The sequence below is a fragment of the Plenodomus lingam genome (assembly GCF_022343315.1).
Source record: "Plenodomus lingam strain CAN1 chromosome Unknown contig_5, whole genome shotgun sequence".
NCBI classification, from domain to species: Eukaryota; Fungi; Ascomycota; class Dothideomycetes; order Pleosporales; family Leptosphaeriaceae; genus Plenodomus; species Plenodomus lingam.
In genome coordinates this window covers 1,812,636-1,838,357 of record NW_027093957.1, presented here as the reverse complement: position 1 = coordinate 1,838,357, position 25,722 = coordinate 1,812,636, and the positions used below count along the sequence as shown (strand labels likewise).

The following is a 25,722-nucleotide window of genomic DNA, read 5'->3' as shown; positions in this document are numbered from 1 at the left end:
GTGAATGGGACCGGATGTTACTTCCGTGGCGATCGTCCATGCTATGATTGGTGAAGATGATTATAAACTGTCGGGACCATATCATTCCAATGGAGTAGCGGCCTGGGGTCTAGGTAAGATGCGTCCATCGAACCCGGCTTGGACGATGATAAGCTACTAGTAGCATTAAATGTATCTGAAGGCTGCCTAAGCGCCTTATGAGGCAATGGCATGCGAGGATCATGGGTACAAGTCCCGAAAGTACACATCCTTCGATTTGAACAGGAGAGCAGCGAGGAAGACGGTAGCGAGATGTTGATGGTCAGCAACGCCTAGGTAGCCGTCGTCGGCTGTAGTTATGAGCAGTCAGTGATTACCCTCAGAGCAATGAACAGCGACGAATAGCCCGAGAGGTGAAGGTCGAAAGTTCACGACGATCTCAAGCCACGCAAACCCGGAGCCCGTAGGCTTGGTACAGGCTAAGTCTTGGTTGGGTACGATATGGTGCCACTGGAAGGACGAAGAGTTGTCGCGTAGTTGCACAGCGGGCGTGCGGGAGATGGTGCCCACAAATCGGAGCAAACTTCATACACACTAATTTGAGAGGATGCGGACCCTCGACTGCAGGATTCTGAGGCTGTTCAGACTGGCAGGTAGACTTGCAGAAAAGACGTGAGGCGTGCTCTGCTAGGTAGGGTAGGTATCATCGGTGAACAACGGTCCAACGCGTTGAGCAGATTACGGGCCGCGCCGCATAGTGTCACCCGCGATTGGCGATGGCCAGGTATATGAATAGGTAGATATTGATCTGGGAAGGGTAATGGGTATAGGGGGAAGGGGGGGTAGTGGTAGTTACGTGGGTGTGTGTGGTTCTATCAGGTCACACGAGGAAGGGATTGAGTATGTTGATGGGCCATGAAGGCTACACAGCGAGATATCCGAAGGAGTTACGCGCCCGGACTGCACAGCTCCACTAACTAGGACTAGCGCCGGGAGGCTTGTTCCTGCGACGCCGAAGTAGCGCCGCCATGCCAAGAACGATCATGAACAACACACGAAGCACAACAGCAGATGATCATCTGCTCTGCTCTGCTCAATCCAACAACCCACGACGACAACGACCGACGACCATATCAACCATATCAACAAACACAGCTGCAGCAAACAACAACAACAACACCCAAAAATAGAAACAAAAACAACTAAAATCTCTCATCCACAAACATGGCAGACGCTGCGATGCCCGTGAATGCAGCCGCATCTGGCGAGTCTCCCGCGCAACTCAAGGCCCGCTTGAGAAGGGAACGTCTTGCTAGCAAGAGCAGTGGTGCATCACGTCTACAGAAGATCACTGCATTGCAAGGAGGCCCCCCCAGAGCGCTCAGCGAAGTTGAGAAAGACGTGCCAGGTATAGTGGTCCTTTATATTGCATCCGCGGATGCAGGCTCGCCTCTAGCTATGCCCATCTGCTCCCTTTTGTCCAATCTGTGCGGGGATCCGCGCCGACAGCATGGCTAACTGCGCCGTCTAGTCAAACCCTCTACACCATCTCAATTCAATCCTGCAGCAGCCTCTGGCACCGCAACACCGGATCCTGAGGAAGAAGACATTTCGCAGCACCATTACACGCCCGCCTCTCAGCCTCGACTCCCCTCGCCATTTGCTCTTGATGGCAATACAGGTGGCCCTTTCGGTGATGCTCCCGGATCCGACCCATCTCAGGATCCCATGATGGCCATGCTCCAGCAGATGATGGGTGCAGGTGCCGGCGGAATGCCATCCGCCCAGCCAGGTGCAGCACCTGGAAATCTCCCTCCTGGGCTAGCGAACATGTTGTCTGCTATGCAGGGTGGAGCTGCTCCTGCCGAACCATTGCCAGAGAAATCTTCCGCCTGGATGTGGCATCTCATTCATTCCATCTTCTCGCTGGGTCTAGCAATCTATATTGTGTTGCAGACACCTTTCACCGGGTCCAAGCCGTCGCGTGACAGTGTCGTAGAGGAGGATTGGACTGTCGAGTCAAAGTCTGCGCATAGCTTTGCAAATTTCTTCTATCTGTTCGCGACATTCGAAGTGGTAATGCAGTCGTCGCGCTACTTCATCGAAAAGGGCCAGCTACAGGGCAGTGGCATTCTGAACACAGTGGCAGGCATTCTGCCGGCGCCCTATTCCGGTTACATCAAGACCATTGGACGATACAGCGTCATTTATAGTACCATCATGAGCGATGCCATGGTAGTTGTTTTCGTTCTGGGCGCTTCGAGCTGGTGGCGCGGCGCCGTGGTGGCATAACTCTTATCACAGAAAGAGGCTAATGGCTCAACAATTCAAGACGCATTCGTCCTCATGACCATGTTACCACGCTTCTGTATACCCTGGTGATCACCATACAGCCGGCTACTCTTACTCTTAAGGCAGGCGCAATGTATGCACATCATTGCCTCGTGTCGAGGTGCAACGGATGCTGTCACCGACTATGCTGGACATCAATACTTCTAAAGACCGCAAGTCGTGCATGATGCCCCGCATGCATGCACAGATTCCTGGCTGTCAAACCTCGCGTTACCCAACAGCGATTCGATCGGGTTTTTAATCAGCTATCAGCTCACCCAATGGACCCAGTTTACAATATCATCTGCACGTCAGGTCACTCAACCTTCCAGTTTCACTCGCGCGACAGCTGCGATGACACCCATTCACGTTGACATCATCCTGCGATGAATTCTTAACACCTTGTATATGAACCACGAAGTCTCCTGCATGAACCGTTACATGTCGGACACTAGCCTTTCCGTTGAGCAGCCAGCAACCGCTTCAGTGGCTACCGGCACAGAGCCACAACAGCTACCTACACAACGCTACTGTGCCATCCTAGCACGGAAAAAACGTTGGCTCGGTACTGGACGCATTCATTTTCGGCATTCCAGGATTGCATGTGGGGAGTGTGCGCCCTCTGGCCTTAACCTGCTTTTGTGTTTCCATCGGGAAGGACCCATGAAGGGACCCATGAGATTAGGCGGTTTCAGTAATACCTGTTGCATAACGCCAGCCCCAGCTCCGCGGCCACAAGACTTCAGGTCTCCTTCCGACTAGGAGTGTATAGGAGCTGTATAACATGTTTAGCTCATATAAAACGAATAATTAGAACATGAAGACTGGCTCCCAGCTCAATCACCTGGAACTGATATTTTCACCATACTAAGCCTCGCGCTGGAATGTGAAACGGTTTGATGAGTATTTTGAAGAAGCACGGTAGAGAGGCTTTCGGGTGCATTAGACGCACACTCTGCTCGACTATTACTATCTCTCAACTCTTTCTTCACGTCCAGATCCTTCGCAACAGGTACCGGTAAGCTAATAACAAGACTGGGCCGAGTGTGCTTTATTGTACTATGGTCTTTGATAGGATGTTCAAAGTCCAAAGATATTCTGCTGGGGTACCTCTACCTGCCATGAGATACTCTACAGTCAAATCGGCAATCGAACCAATGCAAAAAGCAAAGCACATGCAGGTTTCCGTTTGTTCACGCATTCGCTGGAAGATGGCTTGGTGATGTTATCGATGAGTACCTAGGTACTGTACTTCCAAAAGTTAGGGGAATATCCGCCAAGCCTCCGTCACGCTAAATTCGCATCCCGTCCGCATCTCGAAATCTCGCGACCGCAACGACGAAGTGCAACTCTCCCACATGAAACCAGACATGGTTGAACTATTAAAGCGCATGCGCAAGCTCCACACGGTCAGAACCACAATTGCTACTCTTTCCATTGCCTATACGCTATAATACAAGAAATACGTACTGACGTCGGTTGTAGAGGGTAAGAATGTTTTTCGCCGCAAGACACCTCCGAAACCGCCGCTGCTCGCAGATACGATTGATTACAAGGAGGGAATTTCGAGGGGAATCTGGCAATGTAGTAGTGCTGACTATGTTGGTTGTTTAGTTATTATGGATAAGATGTGGACCTGGAGCGCTCATATTGCCAAAAGAGGTGTCGAAGATCAGCATGGAGTTTAATACCAAGCTATATGGTGGACATCGGGGGGCGAGGTATGTTCCATAACACCAGTTCCCTATACTCTGGCATTCCCAGCTAAAGCACCATGACCGGGGCGGACCTCTCTCCCTTCCCTCCTCCAATCTGCAATCCATAACCCAGATGCAACCCCACTACTACTACCTTCAACACGACCAAAAAGCGAGCATCATTACGCACACCAAACTAACATTACCGGCCCTCCCCCCACAGAAAATTCTGGCGCGAAATGCTCCCGAGAATGAAATACCGCAACCCCACCGTCCTCATGGAAATCCACCGGCACACCCAGGCAGACGGCCCCTCCCTCCTACACATCTTCACGCACACCAAACCCACCGCTACCCCGCAACAACCACAACAACAACAAGGACCGGCCGCGTCCACACCCGAGGCCCCAACCTCGGAGCCCACGTACACGCTCAACATACGCGACCAGCAGGAATCCGAGATCCTCGAGACGCTGCTCAAGACGCTGCCGGGGTGCCAGGAGGTGCCGGCGACGGAGGCGGATCAAGAGAAGATGAAGGAGTTGGCGGAGAAGAGGGAGCGCAGTGAGATGGATAGGCAGTTGATGCGGGAGACGCTGCTGATGGAGCGCAAGGAGGCGGAGATGTTGAAGTTGGCGAGGGGGGAGACGGATGCTTCTTTTGCTTAGGGAGGGCATAGGTAGGGGGCGTAGGGGTTGGGTGGATTTGTAGGAATATCTTAGTGAGCTGTGTTTGGGTGTGGTGGATTACAAAATATCTGTGTAAACAGGAGAATGGCTAGATTATAACGAAAGGTCACCAATTTTTGGATGAAAGGATGGCATGATTTACTTGCATGGCACGCTTGTAGTCACGACGACTCTGATCATACCTACCAGGTCCAACAAATAGCAGACATCACAAATTACAATCCACACAAAAATGCATGGCTGCACCACGCGAGAATGATTTCAACAGGCTTCAATTACATTATCCAACCATCTTCCTAAAAAAAAATTATCCTCCACAACTGTCACCTTTTCCGGATCCCTTTCCTTCCTTTTCCTTTTCCCCTTTTTTGCCCCTGTACATGCCGCAGAGCAGAGCGGATTGAATCAAAGTGTGGTGTTGTATATGTATATATATACATATGCATGTATATCAAGTCCCAGCACGCGGGGTCCCATGCTACAAGTCTTGGACCGTGGTGCGCATTTCCCGTCGTGTACGTGGCGAAGAAGAAGGGAAGTCTCGATTGCTTATTTTTTGACTACTGCGCACGTGGAGCGGCAGCTTCGCGGGGAGTGGGGCCAGCCATGCGCTTGCTCCTAAATATGAATTAGCATCTAGACTGTTCTTCGACGAGACCAAGGGGAAGGGGTAGAGGGAATAATCGTACATGAAGGACCTGCTCAAAAAGGAAATAATAATCATAGGCATCCAACTTGGCATCTTGCTGAAACCCCATGTCGCATAGCCGTAGGGAACCGCGAGATTATATTGCTGTAGAGCGCCGTTGAAAGGGTGAAAAATGCCCTCATACGGCTCGACTTTTTCAATCTCCTTGTCGAGGATGAGTTTCTTGATGGTGTCGACAGTGGTGGAGGTGCGATTGAGCGGTTGGTAGCGGACGGTGGGTACGGGGGCGGATTGGTCGGCAAGAGGCTTGGGGATCTGGAAGTAGTAGAGCGAAGGGGCGCCGATGGACCAGGAGTTGCAGAGAATGTTTTCAGTTTCGCAGTCTAGATAGGCGAATTTAGGTGGGTTGGGGGCCGCGGCGATCAAAGGCAGGGAAGCCTGTGGTATCTTTCGTTAGCGCGAATTTCTCGCAATGAAGCGTATCATGTAAAATAGGATGGAAGGACGTACGTTCCAGGCCTTGGTGACGTTTGCGCAAAGTCCAAAGCATGTCGAATTCCCGCCTGTGCTGAAGACGAGCCAATCTTGCGTTGTGGGCGGGCTGGCCGTTGGGTCAACCGTTAACACTTCCTTCCAGTTTTCTAGAGTAAGCGGGTGTTGGATGACTTCCACCACTTTGGCGGCGGCGGCCTCCTTGGCCGCCTCGACGGGCGACGAGGGCACGCTGGGAATAGCAGACGACACGGCTGCGGTTGCCTGGCTGAAGAAGCCCTTGATCTTGTCGAGCAGCGGGATTTGCTGTTGCTCGGCGACTGCGAGAGCCGGGAGGGCTAGCAGGAGGGGAGAGGAGAAGCGCATGCTGCCTTGCGGGGAGTGGGGGTAAATGTGGAGAGGGGGATTGATGGGGTAATGATAGTGATGATGATGACGATGATGGTGATGAAGAAGAAGGCTATGTATGCAAAGTTGCAGTAGTCCCCAAGGCTTGTAGTGTGTTGTGTTCTGGGCGCTTCTTCTGCCGGATGATGTAAACAGGGTCCCGAGTCGCAGGCAGAATGTGGGGGGGAAGGGGAAGGCGGAAGGCGGCGGCAAAACCTCTTTTCAAGTGACAAGGACCTCGGGAAGCAGGCAGAGCAAAGAGGCGATCAACACGTGTCTGGTGTCGCACAGGATCGTCAATGCAAAACAAACTGCAAACAACAAGCGACAGGCGAGAGGGAACAGGTAGCAGGTAACAGGTGACGGGTAGCAGGTAACGGGGTCTGTGGACACTTGGGGAAATAATACGGAATAGGGATGGGCGAGCTAGAGTGATCAGAGGTGAGCTTTGGCCGGAAATGATTGGTTCATTACTAAGCCTGGTGGCCTTGGCTCTGTTTGCGGACTAGTGGGCTGTGGCTGCACACGTGATTCACACCAAAACGCCACACTCGAGAACGTACGATGATGCAAATGGCTGAAATGGCTTCGTGTTGCATCCGACTTTGTGTCGAACAAGAATATGGCACTTGTACGACAATCTCCTCTCCCAAGTCTTTCTCTAAACTCCCTCCCTGGCCCCCCCAATCTCACTTCCTCCATCGTCAATCGCAGCCCAATCTTCTTCCTGTCCCTGTTCCTGACCACGCTCTTTAGCCTCGATACCCCGACTATGAGTCGTGTTCTCATACAGCTCTTGTCCGCCCCGAGCGGCGTTGTTGTCATTTATGTTGCCAAGAGACACAGGTTGCAGAGAGGGGCCAGATTGAATGGCGGATAGAAGGCTGTGCAGGGTGGAGTTGCGGAGGGGAACTGGAGATGGTGCTGATAGTGGCGTAGGAGGAAGGGCTGGTGTACCGGTAGGACGAGGAGGAATTTTAGGCCCGCCTGCAGCATGCCTATCCACATCCAACACGCCTGGTGCAGTATGTGTAGGTGATATGTCCCCCCCACTCGCTTCTTCCAAGACATTCAAGTTGCTAAAATCTCGTGGTAACGTATCTACTTCACTTTCTCTCCTCACGCCTAAAAAATCATCACCTGCATCTGGAAACTGCTCTCTTAAACGTTCACCTTGGAGCGTGGGCGGGCCGTAGGAAAAGACGTGGCCGGGTGGTGTGTCGTGCTCTTGTTGAACGTGTGAGGACTGTGGTAGGGCTTGTGTGTGCTGATTTGATTGCGCGTGAGAAGTACGAGGTCAAGGAACACGCGCCGAGGTAGGATGAGCATGTTGCATGTCTCGCTCTGCTGTTTGTTGCAAGGCAGAGGGATGGGACTGGGCGGGGTGGGAATGCGAGTGCGATGAAGCATGTCTGGGTCCTTTGTCCTCTCCTCTATCACCCTTTCCACCACGCCTCCCACCCCCCTCTCTTCTTCCACGTCCTCTACCCTTTCCTCCACCGTCCCCCTTCTCCATCCCCACCCCCTTCCCCCTCATCTTATCCAACCTCAACTCCAACGCCCCCCTCTCCCGATGCCCCGCCTCATGCTCAGCCTTGATATGCCTGTACGTGTTCAAAAAGTGCTCTCCGAAACCCATGCCCTTTTTCTTCTGCGGCAGGCGGCCAAAGGGCGTACCGTCTGGACCGCGAGCATGATGGGGAAGAGACGGGCGGGGGTAGGTATGGAGTTTTGGGGATTCGGGAGGATGTTGGTGGTCGTGAGGGCTTGGACGAGCGTGGGTTTGTGCGTGTGCATGTTCGTTCGATGGCTGCGTGCCCCGACTCCCCTGGCTCCGAACATGATCGGAGTGATTGTGATCCCGAGACTGTTCGTGGGAGTGATGGTGGTCTTGTGTCTGCGTTAGAACGGCACTGCCTGCTGCGGCTCCACCCATCAGAAGCATGGGCTTATCATGCTCCTCTGTCTTGCCAGCCTCGCGTTGCGTGACTAGAGCGTCGAGATCCACGGGGATAGTATGTCGTTGTGCTTTAGCCTCGTCTGTATGTCTATTCTTACCCCTATCTCTATTGCCATGCCTATCCCTTTCCCCATCACTTTCCTCATGCCGCCTCCTCCTGTCTTCTCCATCTCTCCGTCCCCTCTCCTCCGTTCCCCTCTCCTCTCTCCTCCTATCCTTCTCCATCTTACTCTCCCTCCTAAGCCTATAAATCCTAACCTCCTCCACAACCCCCTCTAGCACTAATCTCCGCGTGCTCAGCCGCGCCAGGTGCGGATCGCGCGGCCGGTCTCCAGAAAGTAGGGCTTGGATGCGGGTTTGGACCTGGGTGCGGTAGGGCAAGGTGGATTTTGGGGGTACGGGCATGAAAAGGAGGATGTGGGTGTGGATGATGCTTGTCTGGGGGAATGTGTGGGGGCGTGGGTGTGGGCAAAGCCGTGGTGTGGTGGTTGTGGTGGTGGCGGGGTTACGGCAGGTTTGGAAGCGGGATATATATGTGGATGAGTGAAGGTGTTACTGTGCTATTTGGAAGTGTCAGAGAGATATATAGGCGTGTTGGCTAGGGGTACGTGTATGTGTGTGAAGGAACCATGTGTTGGATAGTAGGCCGGGATATGGGCGACGGGGTGATTGTGAATGTAGAACGTATGAAGTATCAATTTAACAGAGTGTTCATGCATGGTAGGGGGTTTGGGTTTGCGTATGTGAAGAGCCTGTGAGATGTCATAACGTGCAAACCGCGAGGTAAGTTCAAACCCCGACATTAGGTCGTGAGCTTTGAATGTTCATACAGTCTCATTCTGTAGCAAAGCAGGAAAGATTCAATCAAATAGGCAAAAATATATTTTAGAAGTTAAGGCAAGGGCAAGTTGAATGTATATATGTACATGAATAATCATCCGCTTCTTCATCTCTCTTTCCATCTTCAATCTTCTCAATCACCAAACCTCTGGAATTACTACCACCTAGTTGTCTTAACAGCTCCCATAGTCTAAGCAAGGCACTGCGAGTAGTAGTCATTCATCTTCACACACTTGAGCGTGCCCTCACACACAGTCGGGCCCTTGAAACCAATGCCTCCACACTGGTAGTACATCTTAGCCGCGCCCGTCACACCCGTAGGCGCTGCGCTGCCACCAGTAGGCGCCACGACCGGGGCATCAGGCGTAGGGCTAACAAGGGTGGCAAAGGTAGACGGGACACCGGGCGCAACGGTGGGAATGGTATAGTTACCAGCTGTAGGCGCGGGCGCACGGGTAGAAAGAGGGATCACAATGCTAGTCTCAGCAACAGCAACAACAGAAGAGGCAGCGGCGATGGGTGTCTCAACTGGTGCAACGGCAGTGGGACCAGCGATTGTGGAGTTCAGGGGCGCAGGGACAGGAGTGGCGCTAGGCTTTGAGGGCGCAGCACCGCCTGCTCCGCCGCAGGTAGCGATGGGGCCACCGGGGGCAGAGTAGGTGGATGCGTCGAAGCCGTTGTAGACATTGGGGATGTAAACATTAGGATCCTCGGCTTTGTAGGCGCCTGGGATGGAGATTGTGGGTCCGCAGGAGCCGGAGCCGGAGCCTGTGATTTTGAGTTGGGCGCAGCCCTGGTGGATAGGTTAGAATATCTCTCTAGCTTTTCTACTATAAACAAGCTTCGATGTGGTTGAATCTGGGCTTACAATGTAGAACTGGGCACCGCCGACTGTCTGCGCAGCGTGGAGGGCCAACATCTCAGAGCGAAGGAGATACTCTCCGCTGGGAAGACCGGTGGGCAGAGTGAATTCATGGGTCATGTTCTTTGCACCCATGATTTCGTTCGCCCATTTCCCATCGACGTTGTTGAGCTCGTCGATCTTGAACCAACCGGCTCCAATACCAGTCTCCTGGGATGCATCGTCGACAGGGCCGAAGAGGAAGTGAGTGATTGGGCCAGGATGGCCAGACTGGTCCCATTGGACCTTGATAGTGTCCCCCTCGTTGGCCGGGATGGTGTCAACGCCCGAGGGAACTTTGGAGCCGTCGACGTTGCAGGCCATGTCGTTTGATGTTATGTCTTCGACGGGGCTGTTGGAAGGTGGCATGCGGATACCGGCTTGGTAGCCAGGAGTGACATCGTTAATCCAGAGTTGGTGCCAGTTCTGGTGGGCTGAGACGGCAGAGACGAAAGCCGTCGCGAGGATAGCTTTGGAGAACATGGTGAAGATTGTGATATGAGGATAAAGAGGTGAATGAATGATGTAGTATGTGCAGCGACTTTGCAAAGTGGACGAGTGATTCCTGATCACAGTAATGAATGTACGGATTGAAAGAATGAATATGCGCAACCAAGAGAATGCAGGAGATTGTGAAAAAGGACTGGCCCGTTGTGAATGATGGAAAGGCAAGAACAAGGCTGGCAGTCCTCAGCTTTTAAGTCGGAGCCAGACCGCCTTACCGCCCGACTCTGAATCTGCCTTTGCAAGATTTCATCCCGTACATCGGGGAGGATGAATACATTATTCGCAGTAGCCGCTGTCTCCACCCCGAGAAATCAATAGAAGAAAGGCATGCATGACGAAAGCCGAATGCGATTCTTCTACATGTGGCAGCGACTTTGCTAAGCTAGGCGCAACGGCCGAGAATAGTGATGCGAGAGGCAGTAGCCGAGATTGAATGGAAGTGGTGGCGGAGAAACGAGTGTTTCCAAAGGCGCTGTATCGGGTTAGTGGGCGCGTGGTGGTAACGGCTCATGGTGTTTCAAAACGTGGTCTGCATCCTGCGTGCCCCGTTCGATTCGTGTTTGAAACATCCAGACTGCAAAATCGAGCTGGTCAGAGATCCAGGTGCAAAGGATAGCATGAGATCGAACGAAAGCTCTCCTGCGTTAGAGCCAGCATGAGAAAGATGTAATGACAAAGTTAAAGGGGAGAGTTCTTGAACTGTGGTGGTATGCGACCATTGTGAGTGTAGTTCTGCTAGTACTATAGTGTACTTGCCTTGGCAATTGACATGTTGGGTTGGTTCCCTACACACTGTCAAAGTGCTGCACCTCACGAGGCGCTGGAGTGGCGCGTAGGTTGGTTGGACAGTGCACCGGAGAAATCCTTCCCATACCCGTTCCTCGAAAGGATTGTTCCCATGGTTGAGGGCGCAGATCGCAATCCGCATGAGAGTGGAGAAGAGGGAACACGCTGGTGATTTGCACTGTTATCTGACTGGCTCAGTAGGCATGGTCAAAGCAGCGTGATGGGAGCTGGATAGTATTGTCATCGTGGCTGATAAGCCTTTGATGTCAGACGCTGTGTCTATGATGGCGCTTATCTTATCATGGTCATCAACACTGCTCCATGCAGTTGGCAAGATGCAATTCGTTAAGAGGGCCGAGGGGGAGAGGCTCTACACAGCCTTGAAGTATAGCAAGCAGACAGTGAGTGGAAAGAAGGCGTTGGCCAAGATGGATGGAATCGAGATGGACCTTTTTGGCCATGGGCACATTCGTGGCAGGAGTACTTCAATATGCTGGCGCTGGTGAGCACATGCTCCAGGTCCTGAGATGCCATGAAGAAAATCGAGGCTATTGCTGTCGTTCCGGATGGGGTGATGTGGTGTTAGATGGAGTAGGACAGGAGTCGAAGAGGCTTGCGAAGAAGATGGTTAGACTCGGACCATGTTTTGGTGAAGGCGCTGATGATGGGGCCCAGCTTGATCAAGAAGAATAAGAGCATTGACACGGATGTGTTTGCAGTGAACAGGCTGCTGTCATGGTTGCTATTGATGGCTGTGGTGTTTGAGGTCGACTTGGATGGACGAGGCGGTTCGCGGTACCGAACCAGTACCGGTACGCCGTGGAGTTGGGTATGCGGGGCAACTTGAAGTGATTGGCGCGTTCTACCGGTACGCTTCCACAAGTTATGCTCAGTTTATGCACAGGGGTCGCAAAGTTCAGACGCGGCCTCTTTTCTTGCCTCTGTTTGGCGCAGAGAAGAGAGAGAGAGAGCGAGAGAGCGAGAGAGAGAGAGAGAGAGAGAGAGAGAGAGAGAGAGAAAGAGAAGAGTTTGGCGGTTGCGAGGCTTGTATGCACTGGTAAAGTACTTGGGGATGGTAACAGAGACGGTCACATGCATGCCTGATGGGTCAGAAAGGGACAGCCAGCAGTCACTCCCTTTCTGCCTCTTCACTATAATCCAGTATACTATTACATAGGTACACGGCCTACATACATAGCTACCTTAGCTACATTTCTCTCTCTCCTCGCTGTATCTCATGGCCGTGCGTCGGCGGCCAACAGCAGCGGCCCCTGTCGATGTTTCACGTTGAAGAAGGGGGTCAGAAACATTCATTCCCATCATCATCATCATCACCATCATCATCGCCAACAGCCTCAAGGGAGCACAGTTAGCTCGTGCAACCAACAAACGACTAGTGGACGGAACAGCTGGCGTCGAGTGCACATACTCCCAAAGAAGACAAAAAAGCAAAAGCCGCCAAACTTGGCCGTCACGGCTGCTGCAGTTGCAGGTACTTTGCACTCCACTCCCTCACACTTACCCATTATACTTTTGGCAGAGTCCTCCATTACTCTATGCACGTCCAATGAAGATGACGGGCACAGGGGCTAAATGAACCGAATCCTAGTCTCTACTCTCTACCTAGCCTGGGATCGGATCAAATCAATCGATGCGACAGCCAGGGTCGAGCTCACACTAATTCACCGTCACTTGTCCCGCTTCTAGTTCATCTTCACCGTCTACCATCACCCTCGCTCTGTGCACGCCCGCTCTGCCACGAACCACAACCACTACCACAACCATACGCGAGTCTTTCGTTGTGTCAGGCTGCGGCTGCTGCAATTTCCCCCCTCTCCCGCCATTTTTCATTTCTGGCTCCTGCGCCAACTGCCACTTCCACTTCCTTTTGACAGTTGAACCCACTTGCACCGCTCCATAGGCCCAGCCCATTGACCCCTGCAACCTCTCCTCATGGCGGACAACAACGACCGGCCCACGAGCTCTCAGAGCTCTGACAAAGGAGGCGTAAGTAGCCGACGTCCACCAACATGCGCTGCTGCACAGAAGCGGCCCTTGTGAAAGTGTGCTGATCCCAGGCTGTGCTGTTACAGGACGACTTCGAAGACGCCTCTGAGGTTACTCCTCGCCCAGATTCACAGTCTGACCGGTCACGGCCACGGTCTCTCCTGAGCAAGCGCGACTCCTCCACCTCCTCGGCCCGCGATAGCAGAGACGATTCGCCCCCGCCTGACGTGCCAGAAGTGCCCGACCCAGCCAAGGAAGTCGAGGACGACCCAGTCAAGGAAGTCAAGGACGACGACCAAGTCAACGAGGACACAGCCAAGGAGAAGCCCGGCGACGAGAAATCGAGCGACGAGAAATCCTCCCCCAACTCGCCTCTCCTCACAGCGCATAGGATATCGGTGACTTCAGATATGGACGATGTGTCCCTAGACGGTGGTGAGTGTGCCCCCCACCCCCCGTACGACTTGCTTGAGACGGGTCGTGCCCCCATTGGAATGCTGCATGTCTTGGCCGGAGACATTCATTAGGGCCCCGAACGGGTCACATCCAGCCCTTTGGAATCGAGTCTTGCTTTGCCGGTGCTGCATAGCGAGTTCAAGCTAACAATGCTTAGACAATGCCAAAAACTCCACAACACCGCCGAAACTACCGTCGCGGGATTCTCGAGACTCAACCAGCAGTGCACTCCAAGGCTTGTCTGGCAGAATGTCTCCAGTCAAGTTTCCTCCGCCACCCCACCCTCCTACACTTCAAGAAAAAGCAGCACCGCCACCGCCCGCATCAAGAAAGCTAACGAGCCCCTTTTCCTGGCTATCACGGAACAGCTCCAGCAAGAAGACGGATTCAGGAAGCACTTCAACCGCAGACAAGCGCAATACCAATGCCTCGATCAATACGCTCGGTAGCAATCCTGAGCTCACCCTCAGCAGGATCGAAGACGAGGATCGGACAAACAACCGGTCGAGCTCAGGCAGCTTACGCGACCGGTTCAAATTTCTAAGGATGAGAGAAGAGGCCGGCATCACCATGACAGATGAGAACGGTGCCGAAGCGAGTCCTGGAGGTGCACTCGCTGGTCTCGTTGGGCGTTCTACAAGTGTGAGTCTTGGAGTAGGTAGTCCTACTGGACTGGTAGAGGATGGTCCCGGAAGCCCGCATCAGCCCACGGTCAACCCAAACCTGGCTCCTGGTACCGCTTCTGGATTTGCAGCTGGCCCTGCCCCTGATGCCGCCGAGCCGGTGGATTGGGATCTATGGCAGTCGGTCGTCAATGAAGGACCTGCAGCTATCGCACGTACTAGCCCAGAAGAACTGAACCGAGCCATCGCAAGTGGGATCCCGCAGGTCATTCGTGGTGTCATATGGCAGGTACTTGCACAAAGCAAGAATGAAGAGCTGGAGAACAAGTACAGGGAATTGGTCGCTCGGGGAACAGACAAGGAGCACACGCCTGTCAAAACCCCCAACTCGGGTACCCAAGTCAACGGAAACAAGGAGAAAGACTCCGTTGCTTCCTCATCGTCTTCCGTTCATTCGGACTACTCAACACCAGCAACCACCACTGCGAGTGGCACAGCTCCATTACCCTCACCGTCCGTTACGTCAGATAGCTCCGAGGATCCCATTAAAGCACAGGCAAGAATGGCTGCTGAAAAGAAGCAAAGCGCTGCCGCTGTTGCAAAATTAGAAAAGGCCATCAAGCGCGACTTGGGGGCCAGGACGAGCTACTCCAAGTATGTCATGGCAGCTGGTCTGCAAGACGGCCTTTTCGGCATCTGCAAGGCATATGCGCTATACGATGATGCGGTTGGTTACGCTCAAGGCATGAACTTTATTGCTATGCCTTTGCTGTTCAATGTAAGTCCTCCCTCTTGCCCAAGCAGGCCATGAAATTTACAGAGATAGATGCCCGAGGAAGAAGCTTTCAGCCTTTTCGTTACGCTCATGAACAAGTACGGCTTGCGCGACCTGTTCGTACATGACATGCCTGGCCTTCATCTCCATCTCTACCAATTCGAGCGTCTATTAGAAGAGTTTGAGCCAGCACTTTACTGCCATCTGCGACGACGAGAGGTCAAGCCACAACTTTACGCCACGCAATGGTTTCTTACCCTGTTTGCCTACCGATTTCCTCTCCAGCTTGTACTCAGAATATACGACTTGATCCTCAGTGAGGGTCTTGAGTCTGCCATTTTGAAGTTTGGTATCGTACTGATGCAGAAGAATGCCGAGACGCTATTGAAGATGAAGGACATGTCTACTCTCACCAACTTTCTCAAGGAGCGGCTCTTTGACGTTTACATTGACAAGGCTCCTTCGGCGAATTCCATCCTCGAGAATGGCTTCTTTGGCTCAACAGCAGGAATTGACAAGGAAGTCTACCGCGCTGACATGCTTGTGCAAGATGCGGTTGCCATCAAGGTGACGCCAGAGATGCTGAAGCAATACACTGCAGAGTGGAAGGAGCAACAACGTGTGGAGAAGGATCGTGAGACGGAGCTCCAGGGTCTGAAAGAAAAGGTAGCCCACCTAGAGTCCAAGGTCCGCCTACTTGAGACTCGTGCGGAGCAGTCGGACATGGAGCATGTGCAGATGGCCTCGGAGTTGGTCAAGACCAAGGTCGAGAATGAGAGTCTCGCTGAAGAGAATGAGACATTCAGGACCAAAGTGACTGAGCTCCAGAAGATTGTGGACACGCAGCCAGATGAGGTCGAGGCCCGGTTGAAGAGTGAGATGGAGACTGTGATGCAAAAGAACATCATGGTCCATAATGAGAATCGCAGCCTGGAAGAGGCGATGGCCGAGATGGAGAAGGAACTTGTGGAGACGAAGATGCAATGGGCTACTGTATGTTGACCGACACGCACCATTTGTACACCTGTCCCGCCCACTAACGCAGCTGCAGATCAACGAGGAGTACGAGAGCCTTAAACAAAAGTGGAACAGCGTGTCGAGCATGATGAAGTAAGCCTGATTGCTTACTTGTTGCATCATTCCCACCATCATTATCATGAGCGGCGTTTTGGGTTGACTTGCATATGGCAAACAGGCGTTGTGAAACTGAGGAATCCGGAATTCATCACAACCAGCACTGAGCGTCTTCACTTCAGATCCAATGTCTATATTCGTAGCGGCGAAAAGGTGTATTATGTAATCTGGACGCCAGTGTCCATGCCCATCCAACGACCTGCTTCGGCGGTCAGACTTGTTTTTTGCATTACGACGGGGGAAATTGATTGCATCACAGTCTTTGTTGCATGCAGCGTCCTTTGCGGTCTGGATAATGTGCGTTGGGTGGACTAGGCACTGACGAAAGAGGACTGGTACGGAACCATGGAATGAATGCTTCTAATTGGTGGGTGGGCCTACCTGCATGAATAAACGACGAGTTAGGTAGCAAAGGTAGGCCCCGCGAGGGTAGAGTATCTATCCTCAAAAACACTTGAATGAATACTTCAATGAGCCATGTGTCTCTTTCTGCACGATCTGCGTTCTTGATCATGTTTTTTTTTTTTTACTTTTTTTTCTTTCACTTTTTTAGAGTTTGTTGGGATCAATACTGCTTGTACTTTTGACTTCCCTTGCCGGGTGTGTGACAGAACTCTATGGACTCGACGTGGACGTGTACCGTGGTAGAGCAGGCACGAGCCACTGCTCGCTTAAAAAGACGCTAGCCGTCAAACCAAAGCTTCTCGACTCCTCTTTCTCTCATGCACAAAAGTTCTCCACCCGACAAACACGACAACCTACAACGCTTCACACACGCGCGCTTCCACTGCGCACTCGTCAACAACCCCCGCCACCGCTCCCCCTTCACATCCCTCCCTCCTCTCATTCAGTCCGCTGTCGTGTGCAATTAATTCCTACTTTAACCATCGCTCCTTCCCATCAACGCGCAATAGCCATGGCTGGGCCTCCCGATCTCAATGCAATCCTTGCGGCTCTTGGTACGCGCACCACATCTTCTGCTGCTTGGCCTGTGGCCCCATTGCTAACTTACTTGTTCATCAGCTGCCGGTGGAGGACGTGGGCCCTCTACCACGCCCTCGCAGGCGCCGCAACAGCCGCCGCCAGCGCAACATGCACCCCCTCCGGGCATGCCTCCCGGCTTCCCAGGCGGCATGTCGGCTGCCTCCCCATCTGGTATTCATGGCTACAACTTCCCTCAGCCCACCCATTCTGGTAGCCTCGATCTCAGCGCCATCAAACCTGTGAGCACTGGCTCCGTCAGCATACAGGACGCGCTGGCCAAGGCGCGTGGTTTTGCAGCTCAAAAGGGTCTTGCCTATGAGGCGCGCCCAGGTATTCCCGAGCCTTGGTCTGGTTATGGCGCGCCTGCGCAAACTTACACAGTCCCAGCTCATTCAGAAGACCCGCGACTCAGCGGCCGTTCTTACCGTCGATCGCGCTCGCGTTCGCGCTCTCCGCAGCGTCGTGAGCCTGTGCGTGAAAGCTACAACCCCTACCGTGACGAGCGCCGTGATGAGCGCCGGGGCGGAGGCTATGGTCGTGATCGTTCTCGCTCCCCTCCTAGACGTGAGACTTTTTCTCCATCGCAGGCACAGTACGGCGGTCAATCGCGCTCCCCCCCTCCCAATGATAACTCTGAGGTGATTCTCATTGATTCGTCGCTAGTTGGTCTTGTGATTGGACGCCAAGGTGAGAGTCTCCGTCGCATTGAACAAGAATCACAGACTAGGATCCAGTTTATCAATGGGCCTGAGTCTGGTCCTCAACGCCAATGTCGTATCACCGGTAGTCCCAGTGCTCGTATTAGTGCTAAGCGCGAGATCAACCGTATTATTGAAGAGAATGGTGGCAACCCGGCTCGTGAGACGGGTCGCAATGCACGAGCGCCTGCAAAGGCAGTCGTCGGCCAGCAGCAGCCCGCTCTCCGCGAAGGTGAACAGTCTTCTCAAATCATGGTGCCTGATCGTACTGTTGGCCTGATCATCGGCCGTGGCGGCGAAACTATTCGTGACTTGCAAGAACGAAGTGGTTGCCATGTCAACATTGTCGGTGAAAACAAGAGTGTGAACGGCCTGCGCCCTGTGAACCTCATTGGAAGCCCTGCTGCTGCCGCCCATGCCAAGGAGCTGATTATGGAGATTGTCGACAGTGACACAAAGCAAATGGATGCGAACAACCAGCAACAGTCACAGCAGCAGGCACCTCAAAACGCAAGACGTGATAATTTTGATGCATATGGCGGAGCAGGTGCTGCCCCTGCTGGCAAGATCAATGATAGTATCTTGGTCCCTTCCGATGCCGTTGGTATGATTATCGGCAAAGGTAAGACATACTCACCTACAGTCAAGCGTTTGGATAGGATATTAACGGGGATATACAGGCGGTGAAACTATCAAGACTATGCAATCTGACACAGGCTGTAAGATCAACGTGTCGCAAGCTTCGGGTGCCGACATTGAACGAGAAATTGGACTCGTCGGAACCCGCCAGGCCATCGAAGACGCTAAACGCGCCATCTGGGAGAAGGTTGACCAAGTAGTAAGTCCTTGCTGTCTTTCCGTGTGTCCCGATGCATGAACTAACAACGCAACAGAAGGAGAAGAATAACTCTCGTCGACGTGACAATGGAAACCAGGAGAATAACTACTCACACCAACAGCCATCTTACACGAATAGCGCGCCAGCAGCGCAGCCTCCGCCTGCCGCTGCTCCTGCTGCAGGCGCTGCAGATCCATATGCCGTGTACGGTGGTTACCAGAACTACCTTGCCATGTGGTATGCGTCTATTGCTCAGCAGCAACAGGGCGGTCAGGGACCACCGGGCGCTTAGGCTCACATGCATTCACCATGATTGATGCACATGCTGCTGAGACGTCGACGATTGCTGCTTGCTTTGCATACCCCCCTCGTGTCTGGATCTTGCTGCGTGTGGCATGTGTATACCCGGATCTTGGACTATTTCCCGATATCTTCTTTTTTGCTTTTACCGGCACTGCACCTGTGGATGACACCGCTCTTCTTCGTAGGACCTTTGGCATCAGTTCGTTTGCGGCATTGATAGCTTGGCCCTGACATGCCCGTCCGACCCCACTAAACGCCGTCCATTCTACGTGAGCTGCTCGCCGCTGAACCATGCCTGTCTTCTGGGTGACTGCTGAACTTGCGTCAAACGCGCAAAACGTTTTCATGGACTTGTCACTGAAGAAGAGGCAATGTAGTCAGTTTGCCTGTGTCGTCTCCATCCTACCTGAATATGTGGTAGCGGGGAATGTCCGCCCATGTACCTTGCATTCGCATGCATGCTTGCACATGATTTGATCTGCGAGAACGCTATCACGACCACGACATTTCCTACCGGATCACTTGTGTTTTGGGCATGTGTCGTCGCCTTGAACTGTTTATACGTCTACATGTTCGCACTGAAGTCTGACGGACGCTACAATTGAAAGTCACATTCGATGTAACAGGAGTCTTTACCTGTGAAAAAATCATGACGTCGTCTGCGATCAAGGAAAAAAGTTGGTATCAAGAATGGGTGATAGATCATCTCCCGCGATGCGTGGGGATTATATCTACCTTTTCCCATAGTTAGCACTCTCTAGTTTTAGTGCCAGCAAATGAAACCTTGGCAGTTTACTCTTACATGTCAGAAGTTGACTATGAATCATTCCATCCACTTTTATCCTCACAGTCAGCATCCTATTCCCGGAGTTGCTTTGCCATTGAGAGAGAGAGAGAGAGAGTGTGTGTGTGTGTGTGTATGTGTGACCGAGGTCCATTTCGTACTCCTAGGCCCGGTAGCCGTGAATCAAAGACCCACGATCCCCCCGCCAAGCAACCTCCCAAGGTTAAAACCAACCGCTGCTCACGTGCGAGAAGCCAAAGTGGGGCTAACCTATGGAGGGGGCGAGCCTTACTAACACCGGCGGCGACCGCCGACTTCCTTGCGCCCAGCAACCTGAACTTGTCAGATAAGACACGCTCTCGAACAGAGCTAATGCGAGCCGTGTGATTCCTTTCCCTTTCACCTGTAGAGTACATATACCCTTTTTTATTTTTCCCTTCCACCCCCATTTGCTCCTTGCTGGGTTGCAAATCACTGACGACGTTAACCTACACGAAGGGAGCGTGCTTTTTCTTTTTGCATCTCTCGTCACATTGACGTATATGACTCTTTCACGAGGAGGGAGAGATTAGAGACTGGTCTAAAGTCTGTGGGTTTCGTTTTTTTCGCCACACGCCGTTTTTGACGGGTTTTTATTGCCTTTTTCGATTTTGAGAGGGCGCGGTTTCGGGAGGAAGACGGTGAATAGACGGGCAGAAAGAGGTGTGTGCGTGTGTGTGTATTCTTTGCACACTGACAGGACGGGTTGGTTTAGTACATCTACGGCGTATACCTTGACCATCTTGTCAGGTTGTTGCTGGGGGGGGGACGTTTCTGTCATCTTCTCGTGCTTTCCGCCTCCACCTCCGTCTTTTTATACAGCTTCCGAGGTGTTCGTTCGTCTAATTACGACCTTTACGCCAGTGGCGCATTCTCCCATCATGGCGCCAGGACTCATATCCGAGACCTCAGCTGCCCCGGCTGTCTCGCAAGATGCGGCGAGGGCGTTGAGTGAGGTCACGGCTGGTTACGACGACACGCTGCGCTTTTATCTGAATGGGACGAAGGTGGTGCTAGATGCTGCTGATCCAGAGGTCACGCTGCTGGAGTATTTGAGGGGGATTGGGCTGACGGGGACGAAGTTGGGGTGTGCGGAGGGGGGTTGTGGGGCGTGTACTGTGGTATGTATGCTTCTGTCTTTCCTGTTCAGTGGGACTTGGCGCAAGAGGCAGGAAAACGTACGGGAGAGACAGTGAAGAAGAGAGCAAGGGTATTTTTCATACGAAAACAAAGGGATGGTGATTGGGCAGCACGAGGAACAGGGATCCCGTTATCGATGCTAACAACTCTTGAACAGGTCGTCTCACAATACAACCCTTCAACCAAGAAAATATACCATGCCTCTGTAAATGCATGTCTCGCACCGCTGATCAGTGTGGATGGCAAACACGTAATCACAGTCGAAGGCATAGGTAATGTAAAACGGCCACATCCAGCACAGGAGCGCATCGCAAAGGGCAATGGCAGCCAATGCGGATTCTGTACACCAGGTATCGTCATGTCTCTTTACGCACTTTTACGGAACAACGATGCACCAACCGAGCACGATGTGGAAGAAGCGTTTGATGGCAATCTTTGTAGATGTACAGGATACAGACCCATTCTCGACGCTGCCCAAAGTTTCAGTGTCAAGACTGGTTGCGGCAAAGCAAAAGCCAATGGTGGTGGAGGATGCTGTATGGAAAAGGACGGTAAAGGGGCCAGTGGTGGATGTTGTAAGAGCGGAACAGACGGCGATGATCAGCCCATCAAACGCTTTACACCACCTGGTTTCATTGAATACAAACCAGACACTGAACTCATCTTTCCACCTCAACTCCACAAACACGAATTTAGACCCCTCGCCTTTGGCAACAAGAAGAAAAAGTGGTTTAGACCGACTACCGTGCAGCAATTGTTGGAGATCAAAGATGCTTATCCGTCTGCAAAGTTGATTGCCGGGTCCACAGAAACGCAGATCGAGATCAAGTTCAAGGGCATGAACTACAGCGCTTCAGTATTCGTCGGCGATATACCCGAGCTCAGGCAGTACACCTTGCACGACGATCATCTCGAGATTGGCGGGAACGTCGTCCTCACCGATCTCGAGGAAATCTGCGTGAAGGCCGTGGCACATTATGGTCCTGTGCGCGGGCAACCATTCAACACCATACTCAAGCAAATCCGATACTTTGCGGGGAGGCAGATTCGAAATGTCGGTACCCCCGCGGGTAATTTGGCAACGGCGAGTCCCATTTCAGATTTGAACCCCGTGTTTGTTGCGACAAATGCCACACTCATTGCCAAGAGCCTCAAGGAAACGACGGAGATCCCAATGGCAACATTCTTCAAGGGGTACAGGCAGACTGCGCTGCCGCCTGATGCTATCATTGCGGGTTTGAGGATTCCGGTGGCCAAGGAAAAGGGCGAGTTCATCCGTGCGTATAAGCAGAGTAAGAGGAAGGACGACGATATCGCCATTGTCAATGCCGCTTTGAGGGTCTCTCTGGACGACGGAGATGTGGTAGAGAGTGTGGATCTGGTCTACGGTGGCATGGCCCCTACTACGATTCACGCGCGGAAAGCTGGAGACTTCTTAAAGGGCAAGAAGTTCACGGATCTTGCGACTCTGGAGGGCGTCATGGATCAGCTCGAGGAAGACTTTGATCTCAGATTCGGTGTGCCTGGTGGCATGGCGACGTATCGGAAGACTCTGGCCCTGAGTTTCTTTTACAAGTTTTACCACGAGATTTTGGCCGAACTTCATGCTGAGGAGGTGGAGATTGATACTCAGGCTATCGGCGAGATCGAGCGGGAGATCAGCTCAGGCAAGAAGGACGACAAGGCTGCCGAGGCGTATATCCAGAAAGAAGTTGGTCAGTCGAAGAGCCACGTCGCTGCTCTGAAGCAATGTACAGGTGAAGCCCAGTACACAGACGACATTCCCCTCCAACGCAATGAGCTCTATGGCTCCCTCGTTCTCTCTACAAAAGCACACGCCAAGCTGCTCAAGGTTGACGCAGCAGCCGCGCTCGAACTCCCTGGCGTCGTAGCTTACGTCGACCACAACGATCTCGCATCTCCCGAGGCAAATTGGTGGGGTGCTCCGTCCTGCGACGAAACCTTTTTCGCAGTCGATGAAGTCTTCACCGCCGGTCAGCCCATTGGTATGATCCTCGCCGACACAGCAAAGCACGCCGAACAAGCTGCTCGCGCCGTGCAGATTGAGTATGAAGATCTTCCGGCCATCTTCACAATTGAAGAAGCCATCGAAAAAGAAAGCTACTTCAATCACTTCCGCTATATCAAGAATGGCGACCCAGAGAAAGCATTTGCAGAATCCGATCACGTCTTTACAGGCACCGCGCGAATGGGCGGGCAAGAACACTTTTACCTTGAAACACAAGCCTGTGTCGCCGTGCCCAAGCCTGAAGATGGCGAAATGGAAATCTTTAGCAGCACCCAAAACCCCGCCGAGACCCAGGCCTACGTTGCCAAAGTCGTGGGCGTTGCCGCGAACAAAGTCGTCACGCGCGTCAAGCGCATGGGCGGTGGTTTTGGAGGCAAGGAAACACGGTCTATTCAGCTTGCTGGAATCGTAGCATGTGCTGCGAATAAAGTCCGCAGACCGGTGCGCTGCATGTTGAGCCGTGAGGAGGACATCCTGACATCCGGACAACGCCACCCTTTTCTTGCCCGCTGGAAAGTCGGGGTCAACAAAGATGGTCGTATCCAAGCCCTCGATGCAGATGTATTCTGCAACGGAGGCTGGAGTCAGGATCTCAGCGGTGCAGTGGTAGAGCGTTCACTCAGCCACATCGACGGCGTCTACAGCATACCCAACATTCATGTCCGGGGACGCGTTGCAAAGACAAACACTGTATCCAACACCGCATTCCGCGGCTTCGGCGGACCGCAAGGTCTCTTCATTGCGGAAACCTTCATTGAAGAGATTGCAGACCACCTAGGCATTCCGGCCGAGAAGATGCGCGAGATCAACATGTACGGGCCAAACACAAGCATGACGACGCACTTCAACCAAACCATTCCAGACTGGTACGTACCCCTGATGTACGATCAAGTGCAACAAGAATCCTCGTATACTGCCCGCCGCGAAGCCATCACCCACCACAACGCCACCCACAAATGGGTCAAGCGCGGACTCGCCATCATCCCCACCAAATTCGGCATCTCCTTCACCGCGCTCTTCCTCAACCAAGCCGGAGCCCTCGTCCACATCTACCACGATGGCAGCATCCTCGTCGCTCACGGCGGCACAGAAATGGGCCAGGGCCTACACACCAAGATGACGCAAATCGCTGCCCAAGCCCTCGGGGTATCCATGTCTGAAATCTTCATTGCAGAAACCGCAACGAATACGGTGGCCAATACCTCCTCCACAGCTGCCTCGGCATCCTCTGATCTCAATGGCTACGCCATCCAAAACGCCTGTGACCAACTCAACGCCCGTCTCGCCCCCTTCCGCGAACAACTCGGCCCCACGGCATCGATGAAGGACCTCGCCCACGCCGCCTACTTTGCACGCGTCAACCTCTCCGCCCAAGGCTTCTACAAGACGCCCGAGATAGGCTACGTCTGGGGCTCCAACACAGGCCGCATGTTCTTCTACTTCACGCAAGGCGTCGCCGCCGCCGAAGTCGAAATCGATACCCTAACGGGCTCGTTTACGGTGCTGCGGGCCGACGTCAAGATGGACGTTGGACGCTCCATCAACCCGGCACTCGACTATGGACAGATTGAGGGTGCGTTTGTGCAGGGCCAGGGCCTGTTCACGACCGAGGAGAGTCTGTGGTTGCGCAGCTCGGGCCAGATTGCGACGAGGGGGCCTGGGAATTACAAGATTCCTGGTTTCAGAGATATTCCGCAGGTGTTCAACGTGAGTTTGCTCAAGGGGGTCGAGTGGGAGAATCTGAGGACGATTCAGCGGAGTCGGGGTGTTGGTGAGTTTCTTTCCTCCTTCCATTCATCCCCCCACCCTCCAACTCCCAAAACTCCAAAACTCCAAAACTGACGCACGCAACCCCTCCCCCAGGCGAACCCCCCCTCTTCCTAGGCAGTTCCGTCTTCTTCGCCGTCCGCGACGCGCTCAAGGCCGCCCGTGCAGAATTCAACGACACGTCGATTTTGCACCTCCAGTCGCCTGCGACGCCCGAGCGCATTCGCATCTCGTGTGCCGATCCTCTTGTCAAGCGGGCGTGGGTGGAGCCGCGCGAGGGTGAGAAGAGCTTCTTTGTTAGTATTTAGGTGGACATGGATGGTTTCGAGTGTGGGGGATGGGATGCGGGGGCGATACTGTCATGTTTTAAGATTTCTTTTCTCTTTTTTTTGGGGGGAAGACCAAGTCGATATAAGCAACGGCCGATGAAAAACAATCGATCCGCATCCATGTAAACACCTCGTGCTTGCCGGCTTTCTCGGGGGTAAATTCTATATATGAGCACACAGGATACATGGTCGTGTCTTCTCCACATCAACAAAAACAAGCAAGCTTCCCCGATCTTCTCCGCATGTTGTGCTCGGTCGCTTTGGTCTGGTGAGATGTACCATGCACGTCGTGAGTCTTGCCAAGTGCAAAGTCACGCGTTGCGATTTGATTTTTTCCCGACCAGAACGACTTGTGTACATGATGGTAAGTAGTATTTCACCGGCTGTGCGGGGAGGGAACGAGGGATGAGGAGGTGGTTGTGTCATGTTGGGTTTGGTCGGTTTGTCTGTATGAAGGAGGCGAGAAGGAGGGAGGGAGGAGTCATGAGTAGATGTACCCACGATTGATTTCCACGAAGCCGAATAGAAAACGGGAAAAAGAACTGACGCCCATCTTACGAGGATTGGCAAGCACTGAAACAAAGACGAACGAGCAGTT

General features: G+C 53.0%; 9 protein-coding genes across 9 annotated transcripts; 6 read left to right on the top strand and 3 right to left on the bottom strand.

The window, feature by feature from the left end:
• Window positions 1–1,046: 1,046 nt before the first annotated feature.
• IAQ61_009240 (uncharacterized protein) lies at window positions 1,047–2,271 on the top strand (the record flags this gene model as incomplete). Its single annotated transcript, XM_003836868.2, has 2 exons — window positions 1,047–1,387; window positions 1,511–2,271. The coding sequence occupies exons 1-2, from the start codon at window positions 1,204–1,206 to the stop codon at window positions 2,269–2,271; spliced, it is 945 nt and encodes a 314-aa protein (XP_003836916.2). The 5' UTR covers window positions 1,047–1,203.
• Window positions 2,272–3,680: 1,409 nt separating this feature from the next.
• IAQ61_009239 (mitochondrial 54S ribosomal protein mL61) lies at window positions 3,681–4,675 on the top strand (the record flags this gene model as incomplete). The annotated part of the gene is made up of 4 exons (XM_003836866.2): window positions 3,681–3,719; window positions 3,796–3,798; window positions 3,925–4,031; window positions 4,231–4,675. The coding sequence occupies 4 exons, from the start codon at window positions 3,681–3,683 to the stop codon at window positions 4,673–4,675; spliced, it is 594 nt and encodes a 197-aa protein (XP_003836914.2).
• Window positions 4,676–4,929: 254 nt separating this feature from the next.
• IAQ61_009238 (uncharacterized protein) lies at window positions 4,930–6,630 on the bottom strand. The gene is made up of 3 exons (XM_003836865.2): window positions 5,856–6,630; window positions 5,386–5,783; window positions 4,930–5,314 (listed from the first exon to the last, which is right to left on the bottom strand). The coding sequence occupies exons 1-3, from the start codon at window positions 6,201–6,203 to the stop codon at window positions 5,257–5,259; spliced, it is 804 nt and encodes a 267-aa protein (XP_003836913.1). The 5' UTR covers window positions 6,204–6,630; the 3' UTR covers window positions 4,930–5,256.
• Window positions 6,631–6,885: 255 nt separating this feature from the next.
• Window positions 6,886–8,409, bottom strand: IAQ61_009237 (uncharacterized protein; the record flags this gene model as incomplete). The annotated part of the gene is made up of 2 exons (XM_066098312.1): window positions 6,886–7,451; window positions 7,533–8,409. The coding sequence occupies 2 exons, from the start codon at window positions 8,407–8,409 to the stop codon at window positions 6,886–6,888; spliced, it is 1,443 nt and encodes a 480-aa protein (XP_065951951.1).
• A 677-nt stretch (window positions 8,410–9,086) lies between these two features.
• On the bottom strand, window positions 9,087–10,408 carry IAQ61_009236 (uncharacterized protein; the record flags this gene model as incomplete). Its single annotated transcript, XM_003836863.2, has 2 exons — window positions 9,087–9,817; window positions 9,893–10,408. The coding sequence occupies 2 exons, from the start codon at window positions 10,406–10,408 to the stop codon at window positions 9,215–9,217; spliced, it is 1,119 nt and encodes a 372-aa protein (XP_003836911.1). The 3' UTR covers window positions 9,087–9,214.
• Window positions 10,409–11,650: 1,242 nt separating this feature from the next.
• Window positions 11,651–11,911, top strand: IAQ61_009235 (uncharacterized protein; the record flags this gene model as incomplete). Its single annotated transcript, XM_066098311.1, has 1 exon — window positions 11,651–11,911. One exon carries the CDS (start codon window positions 11,651–11,653, stop codon window positions 11,909–11,911), a length of 261 nt encoding a protein of 86 aa, XP_065951950.1.
• Window positions 11,912–12,333: 422 nt separating this feature from the next.
• On the top strand, window positions 12,334–16,707 carry IAQ61_009234 (uncharacterized protein). Its single transcript, XM_066098310.1, has 6 exons — window positions 12,334–12,710; window positions 12,926–13,225; window positions 13,297–13,660; window positions 13,839–15,082; window positions 15,131–16,072; window positions 16,131–16,707. The coding sequence occupies exons 2-6, from the start codon at window positions 13,172–13,174 to the stop codon at window positions 16,191–16,193; spliced, it is 2,667 nt and encodes an 888-aa protein (XP_065951949.1). The 5' UTR covers window positions 12,334–12,710; window positions 12,926–13,171; the 3' UTR covers window positions 16,194–16,707.
• A 232-nt stretch (window positions 16,708–16,939) lies between these two features.
• Window positions 16,940–19,859, top strand: IAQ61_009233 (uncharacterized protein). The gene is made up of 4 exons (XM_003836860.2): window positions 16,940–17,172; window positions 17,237–18,517; window positions 18,576–18,733; window positions 18,789–19,859. Exons 1-4 carry the CDS (start codon window positions 17,130–17,132, stop codon window positions 19,023–19,025), a joined length of 1,719 nt encoding a protein of 572 aa, XP_003836908.1. The 5' UTR covers window positions 16,940–17,129; the 3' UTR covers window positions 19,026–19,859.
• An 881-nt stretch (window positions 19,860–20,740) lies between these two features.
• Window positions 20,741–25,103, top strand: IAQ61_009232 (uncharacterized protein; the record flags this gene model as incomplete). Its single annotated transcript, XM_003836859.2, has 3 exons — window positions 20,741–20,980; window positions 21,157–24,799; window positions 24,892–25,103. 3 exons carry the CDS (start codon window positions 20,741–20,743, stop codon window positions 25,101–25,103), a joined length of 4,095 nt encoding a protein of 1,364 aa, XP_003836907.2.
• Between the last annotated feature and the right edge of the window lie 619 nt (window positions 25,104–25,722).